Source organism: Puma concolor, chromosome A1, assembly GCF_028749965.1.
Source record: "Puma concolor isolate L17-30 chromosome A1, mPumCon1.1.hap2, whole genome shotgun sequence".
Taxonomy (NCBI): Eukaryota; Metazoa; Chordata; class Mammalia; order Carnivora; family Felidae; genus Puma; species Puma concolor.
This window is the reverse complement of record NC_141667.1, coordinates 59,174,019-59,195,435: the sequence shown is the minus strand read 5'-3', so window position 1 is coordinate 59,195,435 and position 21,417 is coordinate 59,174,019. Positions and strand designations below refer to the sequence as shown.

The 21,417-nt window shown below is 44.0% G+C and overlaps 1 protein-coding gene and 1 long non-coding RNA gene across 19 annotated transcripts in view; one reads left to right on the top strand and one right to left on the bottom strand.

The window, feature by feature from the left end:
* Window positions 1–21,417, bottom strand: part of TENM2 (teneurin transmembrane protein 2) — a 1,151,751-nt gene that overhangs the window by 219,728 nt on the left and 910,606 nt on the right. For all 18 annotated transcript variants that reach the window (XM_086711354.1, XM_086710697.1, XM_086710377.1 and 15 more), the window contains one exon: window positions 2,251–2,373. In XM_086711354.1, the coding sequence (XP_086567480.1) occupies window positions 2,251–2,373 (123 nt within the window). The remainder of the gene's footprint in view (window positions 1–2,250; window positions 2,374–21,417) is intronic.
* Window positions 6,410–21,417, top strand: part of LOC147584178 (uncharacterized) — a 28,061-nt gene continuing 13,053 nt past the window's right edge. The window contains exon 1 of the long non-coding RNA XR_015252919.1: window positions 6,410–6,524. This is a non-coding gene — a long non-coding RNA (uncharacterized LOC147584178). The remainder of the gene's footprint in view (window positions 6,525–21,417) is intronic.

Genomic DNA, 21,417 nt, shown 5'->3' with positions numbered 1-21,417 from the left:
GACAGAATTCATTGGACAACAATTTGGCAACCATTTTACTATCTTGTAAACTCATTTGGAAAATAACTGGTGATGTTACAGGACTTAAAAAAGCATGTTGCATCTGAGGGGGAAAATTCTGGTCTTTCCAAAGGCACTGTGGAAAGTGTTTCTTCATTTAATTGAGAGACACTGTACTCTTAGTTAGGACTTGTTCTCTTCAGGGAATCTTCAGTTCTGCTGATATGGGATGTTCAAGTGGGGGTGGGAGTTGGAAACAAAACTTAATCACAAATGCGCAGAGTGGCTGACCTTAACTTATGGAAGTTAGTGCCAATCTGTGAGTCTCTTCGGTAAAGGATGCTATTTAAGAAGCATTTGCATGTAACTTCAGAATGTATACATACCAAATATATACCTGTGCCCCATGAGCGAATATGCATATTCACTTTCAAATGTGTGTTCTGCATTCTTCTCAAGGGGCAGGGTGCTGCTGACTTGTAGATTAAAGGGAGCTTAGGGATCAGAAGCAGCAGAGACCCCCTAAAGCGTTTCTCCAAGAGCAGCACCGTGGACCTCTTGGGCAGGATGATTCTTCGCTGTAGGGGCTGTCCTTTTACTTAACGGCATCTCAGCCTCTCTCTGCTAAATGCCAGTTGCAACTCCTCTAACTGTGACAACAAAGAAGTCTTCAGACACTTGCCCAATGTCCCCTGGGGGCCAAAAATGCCCCACAGAGAAACACCGTCATAAAGGAAACAGGAGCTGTGGATGGTGTCAAACACTGGAGGGAATGGACTACACATCAGAGACCAACAAATCTGGCTTCAGGCTTTTTGGTCAGTTAAGGCAGAACATGATCCGTTAAGGCAAGATATACTTTCCATTTTTAGATCTAGTTTTAGTTACCTGCTAATGGAAAGCATATAATTTCATCCTCAGATAAAACTTTTTCATGCTTACTTAAAGGTAATTTAGTGTTATGATTAGGATGGATGAGTAGAGCGATTCTTGAAGATGGGATACAAAGAAAGACAAAAAAGTTACACTCGATGCCATTAGGACAACTCCAGGGAGAATAATTTAAGCAACATTAACATCTCAGTATGACTAACGTGCATCTCTAAGGGAAGATGAATTCTGGAATCTTCTCTGTGGGAAATGATGGTGCTGAGGAATACCCCAACAACTTGCCCAAAGATGCACAGAGCACAGACTTGAGTTTAAGTCTGTACCTGCCTACGTGTTTGATTGGGGAAAGTTTCCAAAACACCCTGGGCTTGGTTTCCGTGAGATGATACCCTTCCTTTTAGAGCTGTTGAAACTAGGCAATGCTTAGCTTGGTGCACACCAGGTGTCCAGTAAACGTTATTTCCTTTCTTGTCTCTGAACTATCTCTGCGGGGTATTTTAAGAAACATGGGGGTAAACTGTGCTAGGTAAACTGTTCTGATGTGCTAGGAGGAAGAGTGGAAGAGTCTGTGTTTGGAGAAGCCCTTCCACACCATCTCTCCTGTTTGTGATTTCCATCCTGACTCAAGCACACCCCACAGTCTGCCATCGGCTGCTGTTGTTTTTTTTTAATTGCCCCCTGTCTCTACCTCCTCACAGTCCTGTTTTTTCCTCTTCCTTCTTAGCACCTTGTTAGCACCTATTTTTTTTTTTTTTCCTGCAAGAATACAGTTGCCTGATTGCTTCAATAAACATCTCCATTGTCCCCTTTACTGTTCTGAGGAGAGAAGCTTTGTTCCCTGAGTTGTCAAAACTCTGTTCTATTCTCTCCCAAAGCAGAACAGCTCAGAATCTTTCTCTTTCCTGCCAGGCAGCCCTTCCTCCCTGGGGAGGCTGCCTCTCTCCTCTGGGGAGTGGGCTCTGGTCTAGCGGCACGTGCAGCCTGCTGCTCTCAGCTTTCTTGATTAGGCAGGACTTTCTCCTGCTGCTGCTGCTGCCTCTCCAGCTGCTGCTGTTGCTGCTGCTTCTGCTCGGGCCTTGGGAGGCTTTCAAGTGGCTCCAGATAGCAGAGGTATGCACATTGGTCTGGGAAGGCGGGGTGCCAACTCTCAGTGGCTCCAGCCAAACGCAGCTAACAGACAGGAACAGCAAACAGATTTTAACAGGGGCACCTACGAAAGGCAATGGTTTTGCCCCCCCCCCCAATTTCTTTTCCTTTTTGTGTACCTTCCAAGATTTGGATTAGAAAACCTAAACCGGTTGGCAGGAGCTCTGAATTTCCCTGTGACCTCAGGAGGGCAAGCAGCAGCTGTAACCTCACCTTTGCCTCCAGATGGCATTGTTGCCACATCATCGCTTCCTGGTAGGCCGGTCCTTATCCCATTGTTAAAGGTGTGTCCATCTGCCGGCTGCAGTTGCCAATTGAGTCCGAGCAGATGCATTGCTGCAGGAGAGACAAAGTAATGAAAATATGAATAGATAATTCAGCAATGCAAATGTCAAGGGGGGAGGGCCAGGTGCCTCTTCCAAGCAATTGCCTTTTAAGGAAGCTGCACTTCAAAAAACAAAAAAACCCAAAAACAACATCAACAAAAAACCCCAGTTTACCCCAGGCCTCAGGGATTAGCTAAATACAGAAAGGGAGGAGATCTGGGTGATTAGGTCTCCTCTCCCTGTGCTGCTGTTCACCACCTTTGGTGAGAGGATCGCCAAGGTGGGGAGAAGAGGAGGGGGAATCAGAGTTCAGGCTTCTCTACCATGGAGGAGAAAATGTCCCCCTGGAATCGCTGTAAAGAATACTGCTCCATCACATCCAACCTCTCCCACACTGTGGATGCAGCTGTTTTTAGACTGAGGGTCCAAGGGCGTTGACAAGGATAATTTCCCCCAAACTACTCAAAACAGTCAGTGTCGAAACAAGGCTCCCCAGATGGGATGGTCTGCTGCTGAGACTGTAGTTGCACTAAAACAGCAATGCAGCAAGTATTGCCCACAGCTGGACTGGCCCCTGTAAGCTCACCATTCTAGTTCAAGCTCTCAAACTGCCTTTCCTTTCCACCTCTCTTCCTGCTAAGTGGGTACCTTTCAGCCCACTGTAGAAAAAGCTCAGGGGTGGTTGTAGAGTGGGGTCCTTTCACAAAAATACTGTGATGATTCCCTCTCACACCCTGCACCGGCACCCACGCTTTCCCACGGGGACAGAGGGAGCCGGAGTGCCAAGGTGCTATCTTTGCTAATGAGACAAACATGTTTGTAGGACTCTTGCTTTATTTCCATATGTACTGCAAACCTTCAACACAAACTTCCTTCCTTCCCTCCTGTCTTTCTTGTCACCCTGTGCCAGCTCACCACTTCCCAGGTGGTTTCTCAAGCTCAAATCACCCCATCTTCCATGGTTCTGGGGGAGTTGTTTTTGCTACGTGGAATGAAAGGCAAATCCCAAACACCTGTATTCTTTCAAAGTCCCCATCTAAGAAATGCTTCATTTGCAGATAAATAAGGAGTACACTCCCCTGCATACTGCCCATTCAAACAATAACCACACTGTGTCTGTCTGGCATTTCAACCGGACATAGGTTGATGCTGTTGCTAGGGTTCCAGCGCTGCAGGAGAGAAAGGGCTGTTGACAGGGAAAGGTTCAGGGCATGATGTGGGATGGGAGAAACAATTAACCACAGGAAACGCAATTAACAATGCTTAGGAAATTGTTCACACGGCAATTAATTCTGCATGCCTACCACCACTTAAAGTCAGGCTGCATTCTATTAAGGTTAAAAACCTATCTTCAAACAATACAGCTCAGATTGATGGCCGCAGATTAATGTGCCAAGGTGTCCCTGTGTGTATATATCTGCTTTTTAATTTAATTTTATTTTTTTGCACACTTCCCCATTTCAGAGCCATGTTTTTTTTCCCCCTATACATTACTTTGAAGTGTAAGGCAACTCTTTGAGATGATAAATACTAATAAGTGACATTTACTATACACTTTCTGTCAAGGTAACACCTAATTTTCTCCTGCAGTTTATCCGTTATATGTAGGTCACTCACTTGAAGAGACCGGATTCTATTGCCTCAAATAATGACATATTTTCACTGTACAGAGGTCAGGAAATGAGAACTAATCGTGGCTGCTTCGAGATAACGATAGCTTCTGATTTGTAATTACTAGGTGAAAGGGAGCCAAGGAATTATCTATTTTAAAATGATTCCTTTTTTTTTTTTTTAATGCTGCTCTTGGGTCTTGGGACTTGCCTTGAGCCTGCTTGCTGCTGCAGTGGAGGTGTGGTTCCCTCATGAAGGGTCTCCCTGCGTTTTAAGATATACACAGACCAGTACTGCAGGTGCAGCTGGGCTCAGGCCTAACAAAGCTTTGAGTTTCTCATCTAGAGAAGGAACCTGTGGGTCTATCAGGCAAGAATGACAATCTGCCCAACGCCCCATCAGTGTGAATCTCTTTTCAAAGCTGTTCCCCTCTTTGGAAACCCAGTCTTGGCACTCCAAGATGAGGAACATACTGCAACCATCAACTTCAACTTCGAGAGAACAGCAAGCAGACAATACCCTAATCTTCTTGTGCATAAGGAGGGCATTCATGAAACTAAGTTCTTTTTGCAGAAACGCTCACCCCTCCCTTTTTGTTTCGGGTTACATAGCATCTTTTTATTAAAAAAAAAAAGAAAAGTATTCTGAAAACAAGAAGATGAGAGATGGGGTGAGAAGGGTTAGGGTCAGAGGAGACAAGTAACTGCTCAGACAACTCCCAGAAGTGAAAAGAAAATAAGAAAGTGAGATGGAGACAGGCAAAGGGGAAGAGCCAAATCTGCTGAGTTTAAGCTCTGTCATCCCAGCAGAAGCAAGGCAAAAAAATGAAACTCAAGTTTGGGCATATTTTCTGTTGTTGAACTGAACGTTAAGCAAATAAGTGAGAATTATATCAGGGGTATAACCACCTTCTTTTGTTTTTTGGGAGGGATGCTGAAATAGGCTTTTGTTTGTACTTTGTTTTTTTTTTTCTTGGTCAGCTATTCCTTCTCTCTTACTTGAGTAAGAAAATGAGAGTATCTTTCTGGCCTATGGGGATGGACTAAAGTGTCCTTAGGATAAAGAAGACCCAGGAGAGCTGTGAAGTAAATGAGTTTCCTGACTAATGAGAACTCTGTTTCTTATTCTGCTACTGATTTGCTATATGGCTGGGGCTGAGAAATCCGCGTCTCCATCAATCTCTCCCTTCACCTTCTGAAAATATTTCCCTTTACAGGTAGAATAATGGCTGCTGAGGGCTTGAGAGAGGTCAAGTGTCCACAACACCCTCGAAGATCTAGCAGAATGTCTTGAATATAGAAGGCATTCCATCCATAAATGTTTACCAGAATAGATAATGACATATGGAGTTAGATATGAGGGGCTGGATTGTAGGACATTATACTCTCACAAATCAAACATATGTAATAGAGAGGCGTGAAGGGTGGACTACAACAGTGCTGGCAGCAATAGGGACAAGACTACAAAGAGAAGCTATTTTGGGTACTAGTGTTATCAGTACCTGCTGCCAGTCCTTGAACCCCTTCTATGGCCAGCACTTTAGGAGCCATTCTACAGATATTACCTTAAGATGTATGACTCGCATCTCTGGTTGGTACTATCCCCATCCCCATTTCATAGACAAAGAAACTACTGACTATGAAGTTTGATCACTGGGGGATTTCACAATCAGAGGAAGATAACAGTGGAAGTGGCTATCTGCTTCATATTTCATAGTGATTTGGGTACAAATTATGGTTTGCAATGGAATCTCAGCAAACCTGGTCTTTTGCTCGAAACTCATGATAATCTCACTGTGGTTGACGAATGACCATTTTCCATATTCAGCACCTCTTCCTGAAGGGGTGATATCTCCTGTCTTGCTGAATTCAGATATGGCCACATGACCTGGCAGCACACACTTTGTATACCTTTTTTCCTTCTGCCACATGGTCAACTTGGGTCTTGAGGAACGATAACATGGCTCAGACCCACGGCTGATGAGTGGGAGAATACAGAATGAATGAATGAATAAACTGTTACTGTTATAAACTGCTGAGAGTTTGGGGTTCTTTGTTTTAACAGCATGCCTGAGACTTCCCTAACTGATAGGTTCGCTTACAGCAGCCCCAACTCTTCCATGGGGCATATGTTCTAAGACTTGCCCTCCTGGTGGATGCCTTAAACTGCAGAATAGTACTGAACCCTATGTACACTATGCTTTTTCCTGTACATATATGCGAATGATTAAGTTAAACTTATAAATAAGGCACAGTAAGAGATTACAACAATGACTAATAATAAAATAATTATAAAAATATACTCTAATAAAATTTATGTGAACGTGGTCTCCCTCTTTCTCAAAGTATCTTCATCTTGTGCTGCTGTGAGACAATAAAATGTCTATGTGATAAGATGAAGTGAGGGGAATAATGCAGGCATTGTGACCACAGTGTTAGGCTCCTGCTGACCATCTGACCATATGTCAGAAGGAGGATGGTCTGCTTACTGCGGTTGACCATGGGTAACTGAGGCTCAGAAGGCAAAACTGAAGATAAGGGGAGCTGCCATGTAAGTAAACTAAGATACTCCATTTTTACACAACAAGGCTCTGTGCTTTCCTTAAAGTTATTTATTTATTGAGTCAGGATCCTTTCTAAAACCCAGCCAGGAAAAGTTAGGACTACTACATACTTAAGGCCACCAACCACAAAAATAGCTCTTTAAATATTATGTCATAGTATATCCAGCTGTGATGCACTCTAATTTGGACTTAGAAAGTCTCAAGACTTTGTGTGAACACTGGCATCATCAACTTACATTTTCTCCAACAAGACATCCTGGATGCAGTGGGGTGGTCCCCTCTCTCACTCTCCACAAATGCTCTAGCAGCTCATCCCAAAAGGTCCTGTTCAGACCATCCTAGGGTCAGAAGTGAAATGAGTTTGGGAGGTCCTCTCCCTAATGCGACTCACCCCTGTCGGCAGCCAAAATGCACAATTTATCATGACTTGACAGGCTCTGCTCCAGGGAGACCCTCAGATGGAACAGTGGGGCTCCATGGGTCAGCAAGGATGGAACAGGGAAAGGTTCCAAGTGGAAGTTCATGTAATCCAGGTGGCAGCTGGGAAATCAGCCACTAAAAACACAATAAGCAGCCAAACTCTGAAAGTATCTCCCTGGCTAATTGGAGAAAACTTTCACCAAGAGCTGAAAGCGAACCAAAGCAGGATGAATAGACCACACACAGATTCCAGATTTCAGCAAGAATAATAAACAGACCTACTTGGAGTTAGGGTGATAGTTCCTTAGCGGAGTTGCCTGTTTTTGTGCCACATGGGCTCTAAAAGAAATACTCAGAGGTAACCAAGTGAAGATTAAGGGAGAGGGGTTGGTTGCAGGTAACAGAATTCCCCAGCAACTGCAAGGACAGGAGATGTAGGCCTTGAAAAGTGGCAGCATGGAATGGGGGTTGTCTGAAATAGTAATTAGGGTATGTGTGGGTCCTGCTGGGTGCCACTTAGAACCTTCCATGTTCATTGGCTGGCAGAGGATCAACCTGACAAGAGAGTCAATCAATATGTCAGCAGCGCTTCTCAGAGAGCTGCTCAGCCCCTGCTTGTCAAGGAGGGCAAACACGGGGGCCACGGATGCTCTGTGTTTGCTGAGCAGGCCTCCAGGAGCAGGGGGTATCTTTAAAGATCAGGCTTGTCGATACATAACCGGAGGAAGAGATTGGGCTTTCCCTTTGAAAATGGAAGGCTTGAGGCCAAGCAGAGCTTAGGAAGTGGGAGGAGGGAGGCTTGCCTGCTGGGTCTTATAGCTCAGCATGCAGTCAGATTCACAAGGGCCTTAGAGATGATGGCAAAGCTCCTTCAGAGACCAGGTAGGCTGGGACTCCCTGCCCCTCCCCCGCCCCAACCGCATCAGCCAATTTAGTCGACAATGCCAGGACTCCTGTGGGAAGTGTAGCCAATTCCCCAAGTGCCACTGCTGAGAGGAGAGAACCACAGCAGAATAATCAGGGCTCAAATGCACAAACACTAACCCTGAACTTGCACAGGGAATCTGCAAAGGCACTTTTGTAAGCTGTAGTCAAAATTAACACATGCAGATGAGCCTGCTCCATGAGGATGTTGACAATTAACAATTATTTTGGCAATGCACCAGGTACTGGGCTAATTATGTTAACTGCATCATTTTATTCATTACTTATCATTCAGCAAATATTTATGGAGCACCTACTGTGTGTTAGGTGTGTTCTAGGCTCCAGGAATAAAGAAGTTGACAGAAGGAGTTCCTTGCTCTCATGGAACTTACATTCTAGCGGGATACATAGAAACTAAACACACCCAAAGAAAAGTAGAGGATGAATAGGGTTGGAGATGCCAGGGCCTGGGGGTGAGTAATTCAGTTTTTTGTTCAGATGTAGACCAGTCAGGGATGGTGTCCGATAGATAACATTTGAGCCAAAGCCCAAAGGGAGTGAAAAAGCAATTCATGCTGACATCTGGGGGAGCTTTGAGGTTGGAGTGGGGTCAGTGGGAGAAGAGAGTGCAAGGTGGTGGGGAAGGTGGGTGGTAGGGAGTGGGTGCCCTTGGAGAGACTTTGCCATGTATCTAAGTGAGATCAGATGAACACCGGAAGATTCTAAAGAGTGTGAAAGTCTATTTATTTCCATTCTCACTCAGTGACATGGTAGTGTAGTCTACCTCTTCTAGATAAGGAAATTGAAGCTTAAGGAGGTTAAGTCACATGCCTAAGATCACACAGCCAGTAACCAGTAACCAGAAAGTCTGGAAGTTAAACCCAGACACATGTAACTGCAGAGTCAGAGCTCTCAACCCCCATACTGCCCTGCTACTGACTTATTCAACAGTCCTCAATAGAGGCCATTAGCCCCTAATTCTCTAAGTGAACTGCTACTTAGTCAAGACTGAACAGGGCAAAGGGCTACAGAATTACTTACTAAATACTGTCAAGGCTCACTCAGCAACAGACACCTCCCTTTGTAGGCAGTGGTTAGTCCTCTGATAAATCTGTCCTTGGTCAGCGACCAGCTTGCTACTTAACTGAAAGGAATCGCGATTGTCAATAGAAAATAAATCTGTTTGGCAACCTCAGTTCTCAGTCAGGCAGGCTAGCAATCAATATGCTTGGTGACTTTTTCCTTGGTCAGTTTGCTTATCATCCTTTGGGGACCTTGAATACGGTGCCCTTTTCTCAGAGAGGAGGGGGCCCACTGCAGTGGATTAATGGTATCCTTTTTAGGAACACTGTCGTGCCTAAATTACCTTCTGCCTAAAAGCAGATACAAACAAAGCCACGTGGGATAACATTCATGGAAGTGCCTTAAGTCTTAAAGGAGTTAAAAAAAATTAAATATAAAGGAGTTAAAAAAAATCCCTTTCAAACTGCCTTGGTGGAATGATTTCTCTTATTCCACCCCTCCCCCTGCCCCCACTGTATTGCAATACACTGAATGGAATGAATTTTCAAAGCACTGCAGGGAAGTTATGCCCACAAATCCCTTTACTAGTAATGGGATTTGTGTACCTATCTCCCAAGAATGCTCTGAAAAGTTACTTGTCTGTGTCTAACTTCCAGCTTGCAGCTTCCAAAATGGTTGCAAAGTTTCTGGCCCAGGAATGACACAGAAGAGGAAGAATGAGGCCCAGATAGGATACCAGAATCCTGACAGGACCAGCGGAAATGAGAGGGGGCTTTGGAGAAACGCACCTGAATTCACACCTCTATCTGCACTCTCTTATCTTCCAGCCATGGTGCTAAAACAGGGATTTTGTCTCTGCCTTCCTAATGCTTGTCCCTTGCAAAAGCAGGGAGGCTTTCTGTCCCCTCCTGCACGTCTGCCAAGAGAACAAGGTGACAGTTGCGTGAGGCAGCTCTGAGACCAGGGAGCAGCGTGTTCTGGAGACAAGAAGAATCCACATGGAGGGAACCAGCGCATTAATCTATTTTCATGACAGGCTCAGGATAGTACAGCAAGTGGGAAGTGGTATGAGATTAATCAATTCCTGTGTTTGGAGGAAACAAATGGGACCCCTTGCAGCTTCAGGATGCATGGGGCCCCCAAACTGGTGTGACTCCTACCCCTCGAGTCCCCTTACACCTGCCACTGTGCGCTGCAGGTGGTAACTCTGGACACTGTGGGGGTGTGGTGTCTGGTGTGCTCAGGTGACCTCTAACAAGGCCCTTTGCTCTCAGCATCACCAGGCGGATCAATATGTAAGACAGACACACATGCTCACAGCTACTGTCTTTTCCTCGTGCACAGTCTCCAGGAACGTACCCTGGAGGATTGGCGATGCTGGCCAGGCGTCCCACTGTCCACTGAGCCAGCTTATCCTCAGGCAGATAAACACATGCCTGGAGCCATTCGCCACACAGGGTATCATTTCCCACCCAGACGACTCCTTTCCTGCCGCTATTTTTCCCAGGAAAGAAATAAAATAAAAGCCTTTCTTTCTCTAAGAAAGGACCCATGTGATCAACATACCTTTAGAGAATGATAATATCAGTAGGTTTTATTCAGCAAATAAATCATGGTCTCGGATTTTAAGAGCTTTTGTGATAGCAAAACACATCCCTGCAATCCACACGCATACACCTAAACGCATCTTTCTTCTCCCTCAGAAGCTTGTCATTCAGTGTTGACAACCCAAACAGTATTTGTCTTTCTTTAAAGAACAGCACCCGGCAGCCCTGTTAAAGAGGGGGCCGGTCCACAAGACTACTTACTACAAAGGAAAGGTGATGCAGGCTGCACGCGGCATGCGGCCACTAGACTCATAGGAAGCAGACATTATGAATGTTTTAGAGGATAAGATGTCATATTGATTGGTAGATGTGCAGTGTATGCTGGAACAAAGAGGGGGAACTCTCCTGTGGAAAGTAGGCTTCGCAAGAAGCCATGGTGAGGGGCGTCAGGGAGGTGGCAGTTGGGGCATTGGCCATATTCCTAGGGCACGTTTCTTCCCTCGGCTGCAGCAAATGAAGAAATGAAGGATCTGGTCTTTCTTCCCTTCTGAGTCCCAGGCACCGCACCCCCCCCCCCCCCATCAAACTGCTTCCAATGAACCCTCTGATCGAACTGTGGAGGCTACAGTCAAGCAGCCAGAAACGAATAGCAAAGCCAGGGGTGCCTTAGGAATGGGGTGAAGGAGGAACCATCCCCCTATCCTGGGTCTTTGAGACTCATTCCTGTCAGGGTTTAAATCCCCGTTCTGCTACTCATAAGCAGATGACCTTGTGCAAACTAATTGACCTCTCTGAGCTTCACTTTTCTTAGCTAGAAGAAAAAGTTAGCATTTTTATAAAGTACTGACTCAGTGCCTAACATCGTGTTAAGAGCTTTATACGCATTATCTTATTTACCCTTTACAAGAAGTCTAAAATAGGTACTATTCTTCCCATTTTACAGATGAGAGATGGGAGGCAGTATTGGAAATTTACCCATACAGACACGGCTGCTAGGTGGGGCAGGTGTTTATAGAACCAAGTGTACACTTTCGGCCACAAAGGGAAGAGGGTGATCAAACTGACCTTACGATGTGGTGTTAGTATAAAGGAGGCAGGAATCCATGAGTATCGAACACAGAGAAGGCACTCAAGAAATGTGTCTTACTTTCTGCTGTATCTTGGGTCATTTTGCCATTACAACGAGACCCATTGTAACTAATGTTTAATTGAGCTCTTGATGTGTGCCAGGCGCAAATTTTATCAAGTGTGTGTAATATTTTCCCATTTTGCAGATGAAGACATTGAGGCTCAGAGAGCTGGAGTAACATGCTGCTGCTAAGTGGTAGAAAGGTGTGACTTGAACCTGGGCCAAGACACCTAACACCTGAGCATTGCATCATTCCAGCTCACAGCAGGACAAATATCAGCTCCAGGCACCAGGAAAGACTAGGGATGTTTATTCATCTAGATATTCTTCTCGCATTTGCCTAATCCCCTTTCTGAGAAACCTCTTTGGCTTTCTTTTCTGCATTATATCAGAAGGGCAGAGCCACCCAGCTCAAAGGTCATCTGGTCTGGTTCTTGTACAGATACTGACCTTGAGCCTCACGTAGGTGAAATGACTTGCCCAAGGTCATGATAACCAATGACTAGCTAAGCCAGGATTTGAAGCTTGGTCTCCTAACTTTTTGTCTGGTGCTCTCTCTACGGTCCTCTTCCATCTCTTTAAAGAACAAAGGATTCTGAGGCCTACGTGCAATGCAATGCCTTATCAGAGAACATGAGGGGACCTCAGCGAAGCCTCCTTCTCTCAGCCTTTTAAGATTTTTATTACTACTATTTGCAAGGTAAGGGATGAGCAAAAATAACCTGTTTATAAACTAGTCAACAAAATGGGTATCATGATCCTTCCCAATCCTAACTTCATTACATCGGGTTTCTATGACAAATTGCTTCTACTGCAGGAGCTCATTCACAACGAGAAGCTAAAATCACCATTTTTCTAATTCTACCTGGTCCAAGGATGCCATGGTCGATACAGACACGGCTCCCTCCTGCACAGAAGCTGGGCAATATTTCAGGAGAGAGGAATGAGTTAGAGAAATAAGGATGCTGAGCAAATCCTGCATGTAATTCTCATGTCAATTTGGTCATTTGTTCAGCAAAGCCAAATTAGGCACACGGGGAGACTGCTAGTGTTCTTTTCAATGTTTAATTTCTGACATGGTTCTCTCAAGGATTTTTTTTTCTGACTCAGAAATAAAAAATCTTGTATGAGCAAATTGGGCTTGATCTTTCTCTTAACTGGTTTTTAGTTAAGTGGATTTTACATGCCTAACCTGAAACATTTTAGAGTTGATTCTAATGGAAAGAAACATTGCATTAAAAAATTAGTTCTTTCTCTCAGAGCCTGATGACACAGGAGGAAATAAAAACCCAGAAATCCGGTAGTCCTGGTCCTCTGATATGTTTAACATTAACAGGGTCAGCTTCTTACTGAGAGAAAGATTATCTGGTAGAAGAAAAAAACGATACTTTGTTTTTGGAATGCAAGCCACCTGTATTGTAAAAAAAGAACTACATTTTCATCTTCAATTAGATAAATGACACAATTAGACTTATTTTGAGTTTGTGACAATTTACTTAATAGAACTAATTTCAGGGGTTTTATGTGACACTCAAGTCCCACACATTTCTTTCCTGCTAAAGGTACACATTTCTCTCAACAGGTAGCAACATGGTAACTACTGTGGCACTTTTGGCTTATACAAAGCACTGTGATGACAGCAGAAAGACACTCCACATTGTTCATTATTAACCGCCCTCCCCTCTTTGGCTTGTGCTCCACTCCTCCCCCCGCCCCCAAGTAATCTCTAAAAGATCCCAATTCTGGTATAATCCAATTCACCTCCAGGTGGGGGTTGGTGTCTCCTCTGATCCCAGCCAGGGAAGAGAGATTCTCCCTGTCCTGCATGTTCAGAGCTCAAGAAACGTGAACCTGTTTGTGAAATTCCCCCACTCGTTTTTTACTACTTAGTTCTTTTAGACTTAAGTTTCTAAATTGTGTCCCTTCTGGTCTTAGCTGGTTTCAGCTAATCTTTACTTTAATACAGGACACTAATGAGGTAGGTATTTTATTATCCCTATTTGTCAGATAAAGCAACGGAGGCTTGTTGCAGATACAGAACACGCCCAAGATGGAGAGTTGCCAGTTGTTGTTTTTAAAACTGTTAAATCTGGCATCCCAATCCCATAGTTAGGACTAATTCTCAGAGACCTCACTGTCCTTCTGCAGCCCCAGGAATAACCTCCTAACTAGTGTCCTCAGATCCTCTGAGCTTCGCTCCAGAACTGTCAGAAAGAAATGCCCAGGGGAACCAGAGTTGGGTCTAACCTCTGAACTTCTCTGGTTCTCTACCCAGAATGGTATTTGCATTCTGCTTCTGGTCCAACAGAAACAGAATGCAAACCACGTATGTCATTTAAAATTTTCTAGTAATCACATTAGTAAGTAAAAACAAATTTAATACTATGTTTTTTAACCCTATATCCAAAATATTATCAGTTCAGTATGCATTCAACATAACAACCATTAATGAGGTATTATACACTTTTTTTTGCACTATGTCTCCCAAATCTGGTGTTTTACCCTTAGAGCTTATCTCAATACAGATGCTAAATTTTCAGTGGTTAAAGTGAAACGTGGTCCTTCCAAAACAATAAAAGTATGTTAAATAGATAAATGTTTTCTACTGCGTCAGTTTTAAAATTTAAATTAATTACAGTGAAAATAAAGTGAAAGATCATTTCTTTAGTCACACTGACCAAGTTTCAAGTACTCAGTAGCCATATGTGGCTGCTAGACAGAGTAGTTCTAGACTATGGTGGCTTTGCAGGGTTATCCTAGGCTCCTCTCCTCTGTGCTCGCAGGATATTTTGTACCCACATCTATCACAGCATTTATGGCCTTATTTTGTCTGTGTTCGTTTATCTTTGAGAGAGAGAAAGAGAGTCAGAAAGAAAGAGAGAGAGAGAGAGAGAGAGAGTGTGTGTGTGTGCGCGCGTGTGCCAGGTGGGGTGGGAGGGACAGAGAGTAAGGGGGCAGAGGATCCCAAGCAGGCTCTGTGCTGACAGCAGAGAGCCCAGTGCAGGGCTTGAACTCACGAACCATGAGATCATGACCTGAGCTGGTTGGATACTCAACCGACTGAGCCACTCAGGCCCTCAGCGTTTATGACTTTAAATGGTAATTACTTACTTACTGATCATCCTACCTGCTCCCTGCTGGGAGCACCTTCATGGGCGAGAGTGAGTCTTCATCTCCCTTTTTTTGAATTTGCCCCAGCAAGTGGCATCAGGCCTAAACACAATGGCATTCAATAAATATTTCCTAAATGAAAGAATGGTTTGGAATTGAGTTTAAAAACTCCTAATTAGTTGGGTCTTATGGTGTGCCAGGCTAAAAGCAATAGCAGTAACAGTAATAAGCGATTTGTATGGAATTCTGACGTTGTGCCAGGTTCTCAATTCCTACCTGCTTTAGAGACATTTCTCTTGATCACTACCCCCTGCCCCTAGGCACCTTTGAGGGCGGAACCATTATTCCCATTTTCCAGATGAGAAAACGGAGGCTTAGAGAGATTAAATAATGTGCCCACTCCCACACAGCTGCTAAGTGCCAGAGCCAGACATGTGCAGAAGCATCTTCACCCCTTGGCAGGGCTTCCCTCACCTCAGTCTTCAATGACCAGGGTCATGACTTTTACTAAAGCCAAGAACCACTTGTACTGGCACATCCTTGCCACATTTAAAAAGCAGTCCCCCTTTTTAAAACTCTAATCCATTCAGCCTCATCCCAAAATAGTATCTGTGAAATAAAACGCTTGCTGTATTAGTTATAAGGCTTTGTGATACATTCAACTAAACATAACTATTGAAGTAAAACAACACGGCCACATACCACACAAGGTCATACCCTGTAGGTTCTACTAGTGGTATGCCTACCATACTTGGGGAAACATGAACTTGTAACTTCTGTCTTTCTGTCCCCATAGGCCAAGCATTATTTCTGTGTTTTCTGCCCTCAGTGGCAGTCTAACAAGGGAGGAGCAGTAGAGGAACAGGCTGGAAGGAAAGTTTCCCCATGCCTACCTCATATTTCTAGTATAAAAGCAAAACACAAGACCTAACCTCCCACCCCTCCACCTTGTGGGTTTTTCTTCACTTCTTCAGGGCCAGAGGACAAACACTGCTTCAGGGAGGCTACATCCATGGAATCAGTCCTTCCTGCTGAGGGATTTCCTATCTTATGCTAGGTAATGCCAAGAGAGTCTGGAGTCTGTTAGAATCCAAGAGCCCCATCCTCCCCACCTGCCTTTTCCCCAGCCCTGTGGGGGAGGGGCTCCATAGTCCATACCACCACAGTTGTGTTCTTGGGCATTGCAATTTCTACTTATTTCATAAATTCACCAGCAATCATTATACCTCAGATACTGCAAACCCTAAATGCAATTTTCAGTAAGAATAACAGCCTACACTAATATAGTGCTGACTGTATGCTAGCCACTGCTCTAAAAACTTTAAATATGTAGACATGAAATTGTCATTTCTGATAGATCAACTGTGATAGAATATCAGTAGTTTTACATGGTCCATCTTAAATAAATTAATCACTTAATACAATAGCTCTAAAGACAAATACTTTTATTATACCCATTTAGAGCTGAAGAAAGTATGGGAGAGAGATTAAGTAACTTGCTCAAGGTCATTCTGTCAATAACAGTAGAGTGGGGCTTTGAACTTGGGGACTCTGGCTCAGAGCTCTGAACTGCAATGCTTTCTGCCACTTACAGTACAAGTATCATAAAAAGAATGCTGTCTTGTACCTAAAGGCTGGAGTCTGTATTTCAGACATATTGGGTAAAGCATACTTAAAAAAATTTTTTTTAACATTTATTTATTATTTAGAGACAGGGGAGAGGCAGAGAGAAGGGGAGACAAAGAATCCAAAGCAGGCTCCATGCTCTGAGCTGTCAGCACAGAGCCCAACATGGGGCTTGAACTCACAAACTGCAAGATAATGACCTGAGCTGAAATTGGATGTAAGCATCCAACTGAGCCACCCAGACGTCCCTTGGATAAAGCATACTTTTGCGGAAACAACAGAACATGGTAGTTAGAGTAGCTTTGGAATCAGACAGACCTGGCTTCAAATCCAGGTCTAGGCCCTGGACCTTAGTATCTGTGAGGCTCTGGGAGTGTGCTTTTTGATTTTTGATCTTGTGGACCCTCAGTTCCCTGATCTGCAAAGTGGGGGTGTTAAAAGTCCCTAGTTCACAGTGGGGTTGCCATGCTAAATGAAACAAGGCAGGCAAAGCACTTAGCTCAGCTTGACACAGCGTGAAGAGCTCAGCCAGCAACAGTTGTGCCATGGACTGGTCAGAGATAACATTGTTCGCCTGGAAAAAGGTATCTTTCAGATTCCAAACAGCTAGGTTTCAAGCAAGTAGTCCATTCCTAAATTGGAGAGGGCCTGCCTTCTGAATGAAAACTACAGAATCCTGTGCAGGAAAACTGGAATCATGTCCTCCAGACTCATTTTACAGAAGAGGTTACAGAGACCTAGAGGGGTTAAATACCTCGGCAGGGAGGCCAGGCATCATTTTTGAGAACCACAGATCCCTGATCTCATTCGCTTCCACCTTACTGCGCTGACTTGAAGCTGTCCTTCTGGAGTGATGCTTTAAAGAGGAGTCTCAGACCTGCTGACCTGAATCACATATTTCATGCACGTGTGGTGTCATTGGCAGCACTAAGCAGCGTTTGGGAGGTGCAGTTGGGGTAGGAATGGGAATTCTTAATGATTTCCACCAACTTTCTCCAAAGCAACCACAAATATACAGCTTCTAAGTAAAACCTGTGTGTTTCCTATGCAAATGTAGCTTCAAGAAAAGGCCTCAAGCCTCCCTTTCTCTACTCGGATTGCCACCTCGAATCCTCTCCTATGTTAATATTTTGGAGAACCACTGCATAAAAACACATTAAATGGCAATATTTTCTGAATTTAACCTTATATCTGCAAATTCAGGGTGCTCATGTGATGAGCCGTAACAGGACAAAGGCTTGTGTCGTGTGGGAGAGCTCTGTTAATAAACATTTCCTAATCTGCTATTCTGTGCCTGGTGCTGAGCTACGCTCTGGGGGTGCAGGGATGACTAAGACAAAGCTGTCCTCAAAAAACTTAGTCCTGGCCAGTCCTGACCAGCAGGATCGGAATTCTTTGAGAACTTATTAGAAATGCAAATTATTGGGCCTCATTCCAGACCAGCAAATCAGAAACTCCAGCAGGTGCGGGACCCAGGTATCTGTGGATTGAGGGACCTGTAGGTGATTCTGATGAACTCTCAGGCCTGTGACCCACTGGAAGTGTGTGAAGCAAGGCTGATGGCAATTAGGGAAAGGTAACATGAAGGGAAGGAACAAGCTCCCCTTGTCTGTTTCCAGGAAGGTGGAGAAGGTGAGAGAGCCCCAAACCCTCCCTCCAGGTGCACTAGGTCTCTGCCTACAGGGGTAGGATGTCAGAAACAGTCTGGAAGAAGCAATATAGAAAAGAGACATTCAAGCCAGGGTGGAAAGATGGAAAAAAATGCCAGACCCAGACTTGGGCCAAAGCAAAATGGTCAAGCAGGTAAAGTTTCTTCTTAGCATGTCTGCTCCCCTTTCAGTATCTGCTCTGTGTCTGTTCTGCCTGTCCAAGACGGACAGTTATCAGACAGACTCACTGTCACTTCCAAACTCAGCCATGCCACTTGTATGAATGCTTTCCCATCACGTTGGAAGTTTCCTGGACTCCCCTCCAATTCTCTCAGAACTGTGCTTTCCAAACTGTCAACCACTTCCAGAGAACTTAAAAAAATCTGTTGGAACTAGATATGTGAATTCATCCACAGCTCTCCCAAGCGCTCACATTTTCTACCATTAATGGATGTGCAATTACAGAGGAGATTAATGATTTAAGTCAAACATATAAACTCTAAAGGTAGAGATTTTAGGCATGATGCCAATTAGGGCAAGGGAGATATTTTTAGAGAGAAGGTATTATAGACAGTGGCTCTGAGATGGCAAGAAGGGAAGGTTTCCCCCTCTACTCTGGTTAGCCTTGGCCATGGAGGTGCTGACCAGGTGCAGATGGGCCTTGGGGGATCTCTGGTCTGTTTGCCAGAATGACTTCAACCCCTTCCCTGCTATCAGGCACAGAGCCACCCAAAGCCAATGATCCACTGGGGTAGTTGTGGTGGGGGCATCTTATTGTAAATACCTGTCTGTAAGCACTCCCATGGAAAGTCCATTTTTGTATAGTCCATGAGGCTGAACTCAGGAGTTTGAGCTATGTATTAGTTTAGGAATATTAGGGATTAGCTTGACCTGGCTTAAGCATAAAAGGGAAATTATTGGAAGGCTGTTAAGATAGCTCATGAAAGTGAAGGAGTAGCTGGGCAGTCAAGCCCTGTCTTTATTCTCTGTCACTGGGCTTTCTCCATGAGATGGAGACAATGGTCATAAAGAATACCAGAATCATAACCCCATGCCCTTGGGCCACCAAAGAGAAGAGAGCTTTATTTTTCCAAATTCACGTATAGGCATCTTAGGCAAGGACTCTGGTTGTCTTGGTTGGGGGTCACTGGCCTTCCTTAGGCCAGTCACTGTAAGATGACACTGTGAACTCTGTCTGGGTGCCAAGTCGGACCCAGATAAGACATGAAGAGTGTTGAGTATAGACCTGGCCACCAAGTAAAGTTGCCAGATTCAGCAAATAAAAATACAAGATGCCAGTTAAATTGGAATTTCCCATGCAATATTCCAGGCATACTTATACTAAAAGCATTATTTTTTTGTCTGAAACTCAAATTCAACTGGGCATCCTGTGTTGAATCTGCCAACCCTATCACCAAGGGAACTGATGTGAGTCATTCGGGTTTCCCATGTTGTATCTACAACAAGTTGTTTAAAACCTTGAAGAAGTACAAAGTTCTTCCTAGAGGAAACCAGTTTCCATGCCTGGAGGTACCCCTGAGCCCATTCTCCATGATGGGTTGGCTGTCTGACCAGAAGGGAATCTGTATCAGGTATCTACACTTTCCACAAAGTTTCACAACTGCCTGGCTGTCTTATGTAAAGCACATGGGTTACTCTTTTTATCAAGCATACTGATCCTTTGGTGGGACTTAAGGAATTCATCAGAAAATTCAGCTAGGATCAAATTGTGAGTCTACTCTTGCCAAAGCTCCTAGAGCAATCTGATATTGATAGTGTCAGCGTGAGACTAACTAGCTGGTGGGTACCCATCTCTCAGGCTGGGTGTTGGTTTCCTCCTCTTGGGAGGCTGACCACAACCAGTTTGTAAGGTTGGCTGCTCCTTAGTCTCAGCTAAACATTTGGAACCTAAAGATCTCTGCAAGCTCCATTTTCACCAACGGCGTTGATCTCTATAAATATTTACTAAACTTGCTCTGTAGTCAAGGCACAGCCATTTTTTCTTTTCCTCTGGAAGGAAGTTTATTACAGAAAGTAATAGGTGATGTCTTCTTACTACCCCATAAATCTGCTATAGTACCTGTGTGCTGAACTTCTTAGACAGCAAGAACAAACAGTTGTTGCTGAAACATTCCACACAGAGGAAAACAATAAAACCAGAAGCAAAAGCAAAACAACAAACAAAACTTATACAGAGATTTTTTTCTCTGTTAGAATATTTAACACAAGGTCAAGCTGCCCAAAGCTGAAGTTCTATTATATTTCCTAAAGTAGGAAAACCAAACAGTTCAATTTTTCTTTAGACAACACTTTCTTATTCTAGTGATCAGCAGTGAATTTTTCAGCACCAAGTATCCAAGAAATAACCCTGAGCTATGGGGTGCATACCCAAGCTCGGATTTAGGACACAAAAAGCCAGTCCAGGGGCAAGGTCAGTTCTAGACAAGATGTGGAGCTAAGTAACTTTTGCTTTGTGTTCTCCAATCTGTTAACAGAAGTGATGGTTGGTGCCTGAGAAACTCTGGGTAAATTATATGATAGTTTTAGTGAAGTAAAAAGCCAGTTTCGTGGCCTCTCAGCAGCCTATTTAGATTTAAGGAGAAGACTGTATTTCTTTTTTTTCTGAGAAAGCCCCATGCACTTAGGATAAACTCCTTAATGAAGTGCCAATGATCTCAGAGTTGACCTTCAATGTCCTTTCCACACAGCCTGTGCTGCATACCATGGTCAGGAGCCAACTTTCATCAGGTGAGGGTGACTTGGTTCTCTATAGGCTTTCTGGGAAATGTGCTTCAGGGTCATCTCCTAGGCGTGTGTGTGTGTGTGTGTGCGTGTGTGTGTGTGCACACGCGCGTGCGCCAGCATCTATGTGTGGTGTGGGTAATTTTCTGGCAGGTGTACATGTGACCACTTTGTCCATGGGAGGGATTATTATTTTAATAAGTTGCTTTAACTAGTTAATTTTTGCTGAGATAGTCCTTTTCTATACTCCGAATTTGATATCCTTATTTTTTATATAGAAACTGGAAAGCTGATTGACCCTTGCATGGATACTGAGTGGTTCTATTTGGGTATGCTGCTGTATATCCTTGAAGGGCAATGACTAAGTTTGTCTGGTTCACTATTGTACACCCAGAACCTAGCACAGTAAAAAGTCTTTATTCAGCGCCTTCCTTTGCTGAACACTGTGCTAAAGGTTATTTAAGAACTATCTCATTTAGGGGTGCCTGGGTGGTTTTATTGGTTAAGTGTCTGACTTCAGCTCAGATCATGGTCTCATAGTTCATGAGTTCTAGCCCCATACTGGGCTCTGTGCTGACAGTACAGAGCCCGGAGCCTGCTTCAGATTCGGTGTCTCCCTCTTGCTCTCTGCCCTTCCCTCACTCATGCTCTTTCTCTCTTAAAAATAAACATTAAAAAAAATTAAAAAAAAGAAATATCTCATTTAATC